Consider the following 12,946-nt stretch of genomic DNA (forward strand, 5'->3'; position numbering starts at 1 on the left):
GATAAAGTTTAGTCGTACACAGCTAGGTTTATTCCTAAGATAGAAAGTCCACGGACTATAAATATGTACCTAGGGTTATTGAGAAAGGAGGACGATCACGTTCACAACAAATCAATCTAGGCGCATCGCCACCCCTTGTTTCGAGGGTTTCTCCCGGGTAAGCAACATGCTGCCTAGATCGCATCTTGCGATCTAGGCAGTATCAGTTTATTCGTTGTTGCTTTTGCTCATGCTGAAGCCTTTTTGATGGCGAGCAACACCCTTATCCCAGGTGTTTTGGGGCTGACGTCGATGCTTTCATGATATACTTGCTTAGCTACGCTGCCCCTCGATATCTAGCTGCCCTTACACCTATCTTAGGTGTAAGGGCAGCATCTTGCTTGTTCTTTATTTAGTAGATCTGATCCGTTATAGTTGTTCCTTGTTCTTCAAGGATTGGTTTGATATCCGCATGGTTAGGCCTTATAAACGGGTTGAACGATCCGGTAGTGCGTAAGGTATGGTTTATTAAGTCCTAGAGGGATTGTTCCGGGGATCAACTTCGTGTTGGTTTTTAGGCCTCTTTAGGGCTGGTTTTCCATCATCTTACGTATCTGCTAGGCTCAACTACGCGTAGGATGTTCCGGTTATGCGGTGAAAACCCTAGACTATCGTAGATTAGTTTAACTTGATATTGATAAAGCATGATCCCCATGCCATTATAAATCTAACGTGAACCATGGGGCAATCGGCTCTTTGAGCCGATCCACAGGGCAACCTAAGAGCCGATCGGGGCTCGTATTTAATGTTTACGTGTTTGCCATGCAGGAAATTAATCGAAGCAATCCATCACCTTCCCGACCAGGTATAGGTCGGGTGGCACGCCCTCGCAACCGCCAGGACGTGTGCCGGAGCATTGCGGGCCGTTGCCCGAGGGACCAGGATCCACCAGCAGTCCTGGGAGCCTCCCGGCTCTCCGTGTTGCCCGTCGCTGCTCGCCGGTGGGTTTTGGTAGGCAACACACTTGTGCTACATATATCTTGTGCCTATCTTGCTTAGCTCTAGTTGTTATTGTTGCACTTAGTTGAGCCTAGCATATTTAGGGTTTGTGCTTGTAAACTAAACGTTAGTTTAATTTTGCATTCTTACAAGCCAAATCCGTAAGAGTTTTTAAAACGCCTATTCACCCCCTCTAGGCGACATCTCGTCCTTTCACCTTCGATGCTGCAAGGGCTACCGCGGGGAGCTGCAAGCGGTCGGCTGGCATATGAGCTTCAAGTGACCGCGACGAGCTGCAAGCGGCCGACGTCGGAGATAAAGATGAGTGACGTCGATGCTGCAAGGGCTACCACGGGGGAGCTGCAAGCGGTCGGCCGCGGCGAGCTGCAAGGGCTACATGAACTGCCTTTTCTTGGAGCTGCAAGAGGCCAGTGCGGATGCTTGCAACTTCCACCACCTGAGCTGCAAAGGGCCTCCACGTATGCTGCAAGTACCAACCGTCGGAGCTACAATGGCTGACGCCAAAGCTGCAAGGGCCTACGCCGGAGCTGCACGCGCTACAACGATCCTGCTAGCGCCGACTACCGGAGGGCCGCCGCGGATGCTTCCAACGCCACTGGAGAGCCGCCGCTGATGCTGCCTGCACCTACATCGGGAGTGGCACCGCGGATGCTACCAGCCCCTCCAGTTGGCGGGTCGCCGCCGATGTTGCTATCTCAAGAAGGTGCTGCTGCATCGACGGTGGTCTTCTCGGGTGATGTGGTCTTCAACGAGGACGACCTTGTGTCATGGATAGCAGCGTCGGCGCAGAACGGTGGGGACGGGGAAGACATGTCACATGTGAGGGAGAGAGTCGGGAGGGGTGATACGTCTCCGACGTATCGATAATTTCTTATGTTCCATGCCACATTATTGATGATATCTACATGTTTTATGCACACTTTATGTCATATTCGTGCATTTTCTGGACTAACCTATTAACAAGATGCCGAAGTGCCAGTTCCTGTTTTCTGCTGTTTTTGGTTTCAGAAATCCTAGTAAGGAAATATTCTTGGAATCGGACGAAATCAACGCCCAGGTTCCTATTTTGCCCGGAAGCATCCAGAACACCCGAGAGCCGCCAGAGGGGGGCACAGGGCCCCCAGATGATAGGGTGGCGCGGCCCACCCCCTGGCCACGCGGCCCTATGGTGTCGTCGCCCCTTCGACCTTCTGACACCGCCTCTTCGCCTATATAAAGGTCCCAGACCTAAAACCTCGATACGGAAAAACCACGGTACGAGAAACCTTCCAGAGCCGCCGCCATCGTGAAGCCAAGATCTGGGGGACAGGAGTCTCTGTTCCGGCACGCCGCCGGGACAGGGAAGTGCCCCCGGAAGGCTTCTCCATCGACACCACCGCCATCTTCATCAACGCTGCTGTCTCCCATGAGGAGGGAGTAGTTCTCCATCGAGGCTCGGGGCTGTACCGGTAGCTATGTGGTTAATCTCTCTCCTATGTACTTCAATACAATGATCTCATGAGCTGCTTTACATGATTGAGATTCATATGAGTTTTGTATCACAATTCATCTATGTGCTACTCTAGTGATGTTATTAAAGTATTCTATTCCTCCCGCATGGTGTAAAGTGGACAGGGTGTGCATCATGTAGTACTTGGCGTAGTTTATGATCGTGATCTCTCGTAGATTGTGAAGTTAACTATTACCTGTGATGGTATTGATGTGATCTATTTGGTTATGTTGATCTTTCATGCACTCTAAGGTTATTTAAATATGAACATTGAATTGTGGAGCTTGTTAACTCCGGCATTGAGGGTTCGTGTAATCCTATGCAATGGTGTTCATCATCCAACAAGAGTGTTGAGTATGCATTTATCTATTCTGTTATGTGATCAAAGTTGAGACTGTCCACTAGTGAAAGTCTAATCCCTAGGCCTTGTTCCTAAATACTGCTATCGCTGCTTGTTTACTTGTTTCTATGCGTTACTATCGCTGCGTTACTACTGCTTGTTTACTCGTCCTGGGCAAAGCACTTTTCCGGTGTCGTTGCTCACTGCTTATTCATACCACCTGTATTTCACTATCTCTTCGCCGAACTAGTGCACCTATTAGGTGTGTTGGGGACACAAGAGACTTCTTGCTTTGTGGTTGCAGGGTTGCATGAGAGGGATATCTTTGACCTCTTCCTCCCTGAGTTCGATAAACCTTGGGTGATCCACTTAAGGGAAACTTGCTGCTGTTCTACAAACCTCTGCTCTTGGAGGCCCAACAGTGTCTACAAGAATAGAAGCTCCCGTAGACATCAAGCTATTTTCTGGCGCCGTTGCCGGGGAGGAAAGGTAAAAGGCTCTCATACTCCGGTCTCAGGTAAAGTACTTTTCTGTTGCCGTTGTGTGTGTGCTCGAAGCTATTTCCTTTAGATCCTGCAATTGCATCTTTTTTTTCTTGTTTACACTAGTTTGGCATAATGGACAACAATGAGCTTCTTATTCTATTTCCCGATTTAAGACATGGATGGTTTGATGCAAAAATTAAAAAACCTATGGAACATATTAGTATGAACGCTTTGAACACCATTGTTGCTAATGATATGGAAAATTCTAAGCTTGGGGAAGCTGGCTTTGATGAGCATGATATTTTTAGTCCCCCAAGCATTGAGGAGAAAATTTACTTTGATGATACTTTGCCTCCAATTTATGATGATTATAATGATAGTAGTCTTTTGGTGCCGCCTGTTATGGAGGATGAATTTGATTATGGTTACAATATGCCTCCTATATTTGATAGCTACTTTGTTGAATTTGCTCCCACTACAACTAATAAAATTGACTATGCTTATGTGGAGAGTAATAATTTTATGCATGAGACTCATGATAAGAATGCTTTATGTGATAGTTATATTGTTGAGTTTTCTCATGTTGACTGAAAGTTATTATGAGAGAGGAAAATATGGTTGTAGAAATTTTCATGTTACTAAAACACATCTCTTTTTGCTGAAAATCTTGAAGCTGCACTTGTTTTATCTTTCTATGCTTGTTGCATTATGCTTCATGAACTTGTTTATTTACAAGACTCCTATGCATAGGAAGCATGTTAGACTTAAATTTGTTTTGAATTTGCCTCTTGATGCTCTCTTTTGCTTCAACTACTATTTCTTGCGAGTGCATCATTAAAACTGCTGAGCCCATCTTAATGGCTATAAAGAAAGAACTTCTTGGGAGATAACCCATGTGTTTATTTTGCTACAGTACTTTTATTTTGTATTTGTGTCTTGGAAGTTGTTACTACTGTAGCAACCTCTCCTTATCTTAGTTTTATTGCATTGTTGTGTCAAGTAAAGTCTTTGATAGTAAGGTTCATACTAGATTTGGATTATCGCGCGAGAAACATATTTCTTGCTTGTCACGAATCTGGGCCTAATTCTCTGTAGGTAACTCAGAAAATTATGCCAATTTACGTGAGTGATCCTCAGATATGTACGCAACTTTCATTCAATTTGAGCATTTTCATTTGAGCAAGTCTGGTGCCTCAATAAAATTCGTCTTTACGGACTGTTCTGTTTTGACAGATTCTGCCTTTTATTTCGCATTGCCTCTTTTGCTATGATGGATGAATTTCTTTGTTCCATTAATGTCCAGTAGCTTTGTGCAATGTCCAGAAGTGTTAAGAATGATTGTGTCACCTCTGAACATGTGAATTTTTTTATTATGCACTAACCCTCTAATGAGTTGTTTCGAGTTTGGTGTGGAGGAAGTTTTCAAGGGTCAAGAGAGGAGGATGATATACTATGATCAAGAAGAGTGAAAGCTCTAAGCTTGGGGATGCCCCGGTGGTTCATCCCTGCATATTTCAAGAATACTCAAGCATCTAAGCTTGGGGATGCCCAAGGCATCCCCTTCTTCATCGACAAATTATCAGGTTCCTTCTCTTGAAACTATATTTTTATTCGGTCACATCTTATTTACTTTACTTGGAGCGTCTGTGTGCTTTTATTTTTGTTTTGTTATTTTCATTCTCTGAATAAATGCTTGTTTGGGAGAGAGACACGCTCCACTGGTTCGTATGAACACATGTGTTCTTAGCTTTTAATGTTCATGGCGAAGGTTGAAACTTCTTCGTTCATTGTTATATGGTTGGAAACGGAAAATGCTACATGTAGTAATTGGTAAAATGTCTTGGATAATGTGATACTTGGCAATTGTTGTGCTCATGTTTAAGCTCTTGCATCATATACTTTGCACCCATTAATGAAGAAACACCTAGAGCTTGCTAAATTTGGTTTGCATATTTGGTCTCTCTAAAGTCTAGATAATATCTAGTATTGAGTTTTGAACAACAAGGAAGACGGTGTAGAGTCTTATAATGTTTACAATATGTCTTTTATGTGAGTTTTGCTGCACCGTTCATCCTTGTGTTTGTTTCAAATAAACCTTGCTAGCCTAAACCTTGTATTGAGAGGGAATACTTCTCATGCATCCAAAATCCTTGAGCCAACCACTATGCCATTTGTGTCCACCATACCTACCTACTACATGGTATTTCTCCGCCATTCCAAAGTAAATTGCTTGAGTGCTACCTTTAAATAATTCAAAATTTATCACCTCTGATTTGTGTCAATGTTTTATAGCTCATGAGGAAGTATGTGGTGTTTTATCTTTCGATCTTGTCATTTACTTCGACAGACTTTCACAATGGACTAGTGGCTTCATCCGCTTATGCAATAATTTTGCAAAAAGAGCCGGCAATGGGGTTCCCAGCCCGATTAATTAACTTGCATTAATAATTCTCTTCACATGTTTTGCTCGATTCATCGGTAAGCAACTTAATTTTGCAAATAGACACTCCTTCATGGTATGTGATTGTTGGAAGGAACCCGAGGATTCGGTTAGCCATGGCTTGTGTAAGCAAAAGGTTGGGAGGAGTGTCATCCATAAATAAAGAAAAACTAAACTAAAGTACATGTGTAAACAAAAGAGAAGAGGGATGATCTACCTTGTCTGGTAGAGATAACGTCCTTCATGGGAGCCGCTCTTGAAAGTCCGGTTGATAAGGTAGTTAGAGTGCCCACTACCATTCGTTGACAACAACAAACACCTCTCAAAATTTTACTTTTATGCTCTCTTTATGTTTTCAAAACCAAAGCTCTAGCACAAATATAGCAATCGATGCTTTCCTCTTTGAAGGACCTTTCTTTTACTTTTATGTTGAGTCAGTTCACCTATTTCTCTCCATCCCAAGAAGCAAACACTTGTGTGAACTGTGCATTGATTCTTACATACTTGCTTATTGCACTTGTTATATTGCTTTGCATTGACAATTATCCATGAGATATACATGTTACAAGTTGAAAGCAACCGCTGAAACTTAACCTTCCATTGTGTTGCTTCAATGTCTTTACTTTAAATTATTGCTCTATGAGTTAACTCTTATGCAAGACTTATTGATGACTGTCTTGAAAGTGCTATTCATGAAAAGTCATTGCTTTATGATTCAGTTGTTTACTCATGTCATTACCATTGTTTTGATCGCTGCATTCATTACATATGTTTACAATATGATCAAGTTTATGATGGCATGTCACTCCGGAAATTATCTTTGTTATCGTTTACCTTCTCGGGACGAGCGGAAACTAAGCTTGGGGATGCCGATACGTCTCCGACGTATCGATAATTTCTTATGTTCCATGCCACATTATTGATGATATCTACATGTTTTATGCACACTTTATGTCATATTCGTGCATTTTCCGGAACTAACCTATTAACAAGATGCCGAAGTGCCGGTTCTCGTTTTCTGCTGTTTTTGGTTTCGTAAATCCTAGTAAGGAAATATTCTCGGAATCGGACGAAATCAACGCCCGGGTTCCTATTTTGCCCGGAAGCATCCGGAACACCCGAGAGCCGCCAGAGGGGGGCCACAGGGCCCCCAGATGATAGGGTGGCGCGGCCCACCCCCTGGCCACGCGGCCCTATGGTGTCATCGCCCCTTCGACCTTCTGACACCGCCTCTTCGCCTATATAAAGGTCCCAGACCTAAAACCTCGATACGGAAAAACCACGGTACGAGAAACCTTCCAGAGCCGCCGCCATCGTGAAGCCAAGATCCGGGGGACAGGAGTCTCCGTTCCGGCACGCCGCCGGGACGGGGAAGTGCCCCGGAAGGCTTCTCCATCGACACCACCGCCATCTTCATCAACGCTGCTGTCTCCCATGAGGAGGGAGTAGTTCTCCATCGAGGCTCGGGGCTGTACCGGTAGCTATGTGGTTAATCTCTCTCCTATGTACTTCAATACAATGATCTCATGAGTTGCTTACATGATTGAGATTCATATGAGTTTTGTATCACAATTCATCTATGTGCTACTCTAGTGATGTTATTAAAGTATTCTATTCCTCCTGCATGGTGTAAAGTGGACAGGGTGTGCATCATGTAGTACTTGGCGTAGTTTATGATCGTGATCTCTCGTAGATTGTGAAGTTAACTATTACTGTGATGGTATTGATGTGATCTATTTGGTTATGTTGATCTTTCATGCACTCTAAGGTTATTTAAATATGAACATTGAATTGTGGAGCTTGTTAACTCCGGCATTGAGGGTTCGTGTAATCCTATGCAATGGTGTTCATCATCCAACAAGAGTGTAGAGTATGCATTTATCTATTCGGTTATGTGATCAAAGTTGAGAGTGTCCACTAGTGAAAGTCTAATCCCTAGGCCTTGTTCCTAAATACTGCTATCGCTGCTTGTTTACTGTTTTACTGCGTTACTACTGCTGCGTTACTACTGCTTGTTTACTGTCCTGGGCAAAGCACTTTTCCGGTACCGTTGCTACCGCTTATTCATACCACCTGTATTTCACTATCTCTTCGCCGAACTAGTGCACCTATTAGGTGTGTTGGGGACACAAGAGACTTCTTGCTTTGTGGTTGCGGGGTTGCATGAGAGGGATATCTTTGACCTCTTCCTCCCTGAGTTCGATAAACCTTGGGTGATCCACTTAAGGGAAACTTGCTGCTGTTCTACAAACCTCTGCTCTTGGAGGCCCAACACTGTCTACAAGAATAGAAGCTCCCGTAGACATCAAGGGGATACCGCGTGCGTGGTTAGCATGTTTGGTTTGGATAAGTCAAGGCGGCGGTTCAATCAGACGCTCCAGATCAATCCAACCGGATGACCCATGAGGCGGAGTATCGATTGGTTTGATCCTTCGGAGGATTCTCAGCATGTCCCATTCCGAATGAACACCATATTGTCTTAGGATTCTGAAATGTTTAATATGTTAAATATTGGGGTGAGCAGCGGGCTTGGATGATTGGCTGATTGCGTGAATGGCCACGACAGAGTACTTGGTCCGGATTACATGGGGTGCAGGGAATGGAGGGAGGTGTAGAAATTCAAGGCGGAGAGGTAGAGAGATATGTTAAGAGGGAGAGACTAGGCCTTTAACGCAAATCACGGTGGGATGGGCAGTATCAGCCGAGGAAAGTGGTGGAAATTGTTTACTCAAGACAAACATTTATAATAGTTTCTAGTTGCCGTGCTATTAATTAAGGGGCTCAAAATCTAGAATCAAACTTTTTTTTAAATCTTTGCTACTCACATTTAGTAGAAACATTCTTCTTCAAATTAGTAATTATCCTTTGATTCTTCTTTCATGATGCTACCTCTTTTCGATACAATAACCATGATTTGGTGGGGGAGATTATCCAAAAGCGTAAAAGCTAAAAAAAATAGTGTGAAATCGTACTCAATTAGCATATCTTAGTGCAACGTCTCAATCAGCATAGTCTGGTCAGAAACAACGACTAAGGGACCAAAGGAAGGCGCGAACCTTTGAAAACCGAGGGGGGTTTTACTTTTTGCCACTCTTTTCTTTGGTCTTCCACGATTTGCCCTTATTTATTTTGGACTAGATATTTTGCCCCAGCTTTCTTTGTACCTTTATTATTTGCCCTCTCTCAAACAGAACCCACACCCAAAGACAATTATGCCCCGCTTGGTCTGGTCAAGGAATAATGAACCAGCGAGATGACCGAGCGTACGCCGCCGTATCCTTGCGGAATCTGGCGTTCTTCTCCATGTCCGGCAAGATCTTATTTCTCCTAGCTTCTGATCTCTACGGCGTGCCCCAGTCAAGCCACATCAGCACCCCAATCCCTGCTTAACCTCCACAGATTCGGCCTCCTCCGCCCAACGCGCCCGCGACGCCCCTTTAGTCGCCGCCTTATCCATCCTTCTCAGGCGACGGCAATAGGCCCGGAGCGGTGGCAATGCGCGGCTGACAGAGGCGGCGCAGGAGTCAATCAACAGCACAAGCCGGCGCGAAGCATGATGAGGTTTCCTGGCTGCGAGGACGGGCGCCGCGCCGTGAGCAAGACCATGAGGTCGGTGGGCGCGAAGAAGGTGCGGCCCAACGGCAATCTCCTCTGCCTCGGCGTTGCGACGAGACCAACCTCTTCGTCTCTTGCTTCCAGCGATGGCGACCTCATCGCAGAGTGCAGCCACCAGCGAGGACCGAAATTGAAGTCTGTGTGAGATAGGAGATGGATTGGGGATAGGGGTGTTTGGTCTTTTCACGTCATCAGCAATCTAGAAGGGGCAAATAATAAAGGTTCAAAGAAAGCTGGGGCAAAATATCAGTCCAAAGTAAATAAGGGCAAATCGTAGAAGACCAAAGAAAAGAGTGGCAAAAAGTAAAATTCCCCGAAAACCGATAATCTAGGCTAAACGCTGAGGAGCGAAAGAACCAGTAAAACAATGAAGCACTTAAGGCCTCGTTTGGCACAGGAGTTTTAACCGGGTTTGTGGAGTATTATCCCGGCCTAAACTTTATACACGTGAAACCGCGAGCGAGCCGTTTGGCAGGCCGGTCTTGGCCGGGTTCAGCCCGAGTAAACCCCGCAATACACGTCGACCCGACGAGTTTTCCAGACGCTCCACCCACCTCGCGTTTTTTTGGTTCACGCGCGTCGCAGCAGCACCGGATTTCCTCTCGCGGCGACGCCAGATCTCCTCTCGCAGCGACGCCGGCGGCTCCGTTGCCCCGCAAACAGAAAGTAACAGCTCTGGCGACGCCTCCTTCAGCACCTTATGCCGCCGACTCAGCATCCGCCGCCGCCGTTGACTCAGTACCCGCCCCCGCCGCCTCAGAACCTGATGCCGCCGCCGCTGAGGTTCCTGCCGACGTAGGCTCCTTCGGCCGTCCGTCCTCTCGTGTAAGTTCTCTTTCAACTCGCCCTTCCCTCCCTATCTAGTGCCAGATACAACTGCTACATGAATGACCTAGGGTTCTTGATGCCTCCCGTGAGATCCTGTTAGTTGCCTCTAGTTCTTGATGCCTAGGGTGAGCTAGTGGCTACGGATTCAGATTTCTGTTGGATCTTTCATTCTGTCAATTACTGTACTAATATATGATTACAGTGTTTGCCTCTAGTTCTTGATGCAACTGCATGTCCTTTTGATCTGTTAATTGCCTCTAATAATATATGATTTGTGTTCCATTGCACTTCCTTTTGGATTTGTTAATTGCCTCTAGTTTTTTATGCCTGCTCTGCATGAGGACAAGTGCCTCATCTGTAGAAATTAGCAAAATTAAATCAGCATGTCATTTCTCTATCAAAAGGAACATAAGTAGTGTATAAAAACTGAAATGTCCATAGTCATTTCTCTATCAAAAGGAACTTATGGCTGCGCTGAATGGCAGACTTGGAGGCTGCAGACTAGCAGATCTCCAGATGGATGGAGTGGTCGCATGCGCTCCATTCGTTCATCCGCCAGTTATTCGCTTCACCTCCCAGGACACATGACAGAGGTAATTTCTTTTCTTGCTTTATTCCTCACGTGAGCTACAATTTATGGATGAGGTACGATCTCTTGGCTAGTTGCATAGGAGCACGAAGTATACTTGTGAACATAGGCTAATTTGATAGATGTGCATATTCCGATTCAGTCCATGGGCAATACTTATAAATTGTAATAAAAAAATCTTGCTTATGTTTGCTTCAGTAGATTGAACAAGTCTTGATTTTTTTCTTATCATCATTGTAGTCTAGTAACGATGGAGGTTCCAATGATCTGACGGTGTGAGGAATTCAGAGCCGAGTTGTGCTATTATAAATAACTGAACTTGTGATCTGTAGAGTGACCCTGTGCAGTTTCTTGCAAATCTTGTATCAATTAAATAAAATTCACTTTAGCACACAGATGTTTTACAACCAAATATATTTGCATTGCAAGATAGGGTCTAGACAATCGGTTCTAAAAGAAGGAATTTCGCAAACAAAAACTGATGCTTATAGTTTGCTCAATTAGCTCGTTCATCCTATCACACTGATGCATTTGTATGTTATGTTGATTTCAGTCCATTTCATCCTTTGTGAGAAGAGTGGAGGTAGGTATATTTTGCTAAACAATATTCTTCCTTCTCATTTATTGTCGTGCTTCTAAACCATTTCATCTTTACCCTGTTTCTGTATCTGTAACCATTTCACCACTGCCATGTTACTGAACCAGTAACATGAAATTTATTCTTTACTTGTCTGCATCCCTGTTATAATATCCGTCTTTTATTTCTTATTCATGGCATGATTGTAATTTAGCTAGGACATAATGATTACTATTGCTGGATGTTTGGTTTGGTGCTTCCTGATTGAGTTAGGTTGCCTAGTGCTTCAAGTTAGCTATGCTTTCTTTGAAGTCCTGGTTGCATCATGATTTGTTGTTTTACTAAGATGCTGATTAATACACATACTTGGTTTGGCAGAAACTCTGTTGGGTGGAAGTGCATCGGAGACAGCTTCTCAACATGATGCATGGCTCCGTTGGTGCGGCGGAGCGATGACACTGTCACTTGCCCGGCCTCTGCTGACTTAATATTCGCCGATGCTACCGCGTCCATCTTTAAGTCGCATCACCTTATGTCCCCAAGCTGACAGAAGTCAAGGCCCCTGCGCCTCTGATCCAGCATCTATTTATGTAATGTGCTTGTGACCAGAGTGTAAAAGTTTAATTTTTATTTGAATTACTATGATCGTCCTAGCCTTGTTGTGTACATTGCATTTTTGGTTGTAGAATTATCCCTGCCTGCCAAACAGATGAATAAATGGAGAGTATTTGCTTCCAAGGGTTTTTTGGTGTAACGAAGTGTTTTGGGTGACAGAAGTGTTTTCACCCAATCCCCTTGAAAAAAACACTCCCACTTACTCGGTAATACACTTCAACCAAACAAGGCCTAACGGGCCAAGCCCAAACAACCCAGGAGGTCCCGTGCCGGAAGTGCTATCAAACTCTCCAGGACGGAAACACGCTTGGCTGGCTGGATCTAGGTTTCTTCCCCCACCTTCCTCACGGTAGGGTTTGCTAGCTGTTACGGCGGCGAGGACAATACAACTTGCCGATCTCTGGTGATATGGATATGGAAATGGAGGAGGCGGGGAGAAAGAGAGAACGTCTGGCTGAGGCCGCTGGGGCGGGGAAAAAGCAGGCAAGGCAAAAGAAATTGTCGGGGAAGATTTCAGCGGCTTCACAGGCGGTGCCATTTCACGGGCAAGAGACAGATCCTTTGTCGAAGCTGGTCGAAGACTTAAGGCTGGACCAAGCGGTGGCGAGGCGGAACAAGGAGAACCCCGGCATGGAGCCGATTGTGGTGGAGGAGCTCACGGAGCAGGAGCGGATGGAGTTCGTGCGGGAAGATAGGGCGAGGGAGATCAGGGTGCTGCACGAGATCTCCGAGCGGATGTACGCCAAGTTACTAGCGTCAGAAGCGGAGCTGGCGCGGGCGCCGCCGCCTCCGCCGGATCCGAACCAAGAAGACCGGTCTGAACTGGATTATAGCGAGTACCGCCGGAGCTGGTACGATAAATGGTCCAGTCAGTACGGCTCTTTCGAGGACACCAGTAAGTAATTTCTTCTGCACTTTTCTTCTTTCAGAAGAAAAGGTACTTGATATCTTAACCTTAATTTCATTTTC

The 12,946-nt window shown here is 45.1% G+C and overlaps 2 protein-coding genes across 2 annotated transcripts in view; both read left to right on the forward strand.

The window, feature by feature from the left end:
* Positions 1–1,200: 1,200 nt before the first annotated feature.
* LOC124656481 lies at positions 1,201–12,015 on the forward strand. The gene is made up of 6 exons (XM_047195217.1): positions 1,201–1,457; positions 1,506–1,792; positions 9,766–10,193; positions 10,682–10,789; positions 11,339–11,368; positions 11,741–12,015. The coding sequence occupies exons 1-6, from the start codon at positions 1,201–1,203 to the stop codon at positions 11,816–11,818; spliced, it is 1,188 nt and encodes a 395-aa protein (XP_047051173.1). The 3' UTR covers positions 11,819–12,015.
* Positions 12,016–12,221: 206 nt separating this feature from the next.
* LOC124658241 overlaps positions 12,222–12,946 on the forward strand; it is a 3,310-nt gene continuing 2,585 nt past the window's right edge. Inside the window, exon 1 of the mRNA XM_047196629.1 lies at positions 12,222–12,872. Coding sequence (XP_047052585.1) covers positions 12,386–12,872 — 487 coding nt within the window. The 5' untranslated portion in view covers positions 12,222–12,385. The remainder of the gene's footprint in view (positions 12,873–12,946) is intronic.

This window comes from Lolium rigidum, chromosome 5 (genome assembly GCF_022539505.1).
Source record: "Lolium rigidum isolate FL_2022 chromosome 5, APGP_CSIRO_Lrig_0.1, whole genome shotgun sequence".
Taxonomy (NCBI): Eukaryota; Viridiplantae; Streptophyta; class Magnoliopsida; order Poales; family Poaceae; genus Lolium; species Lolium rigidum.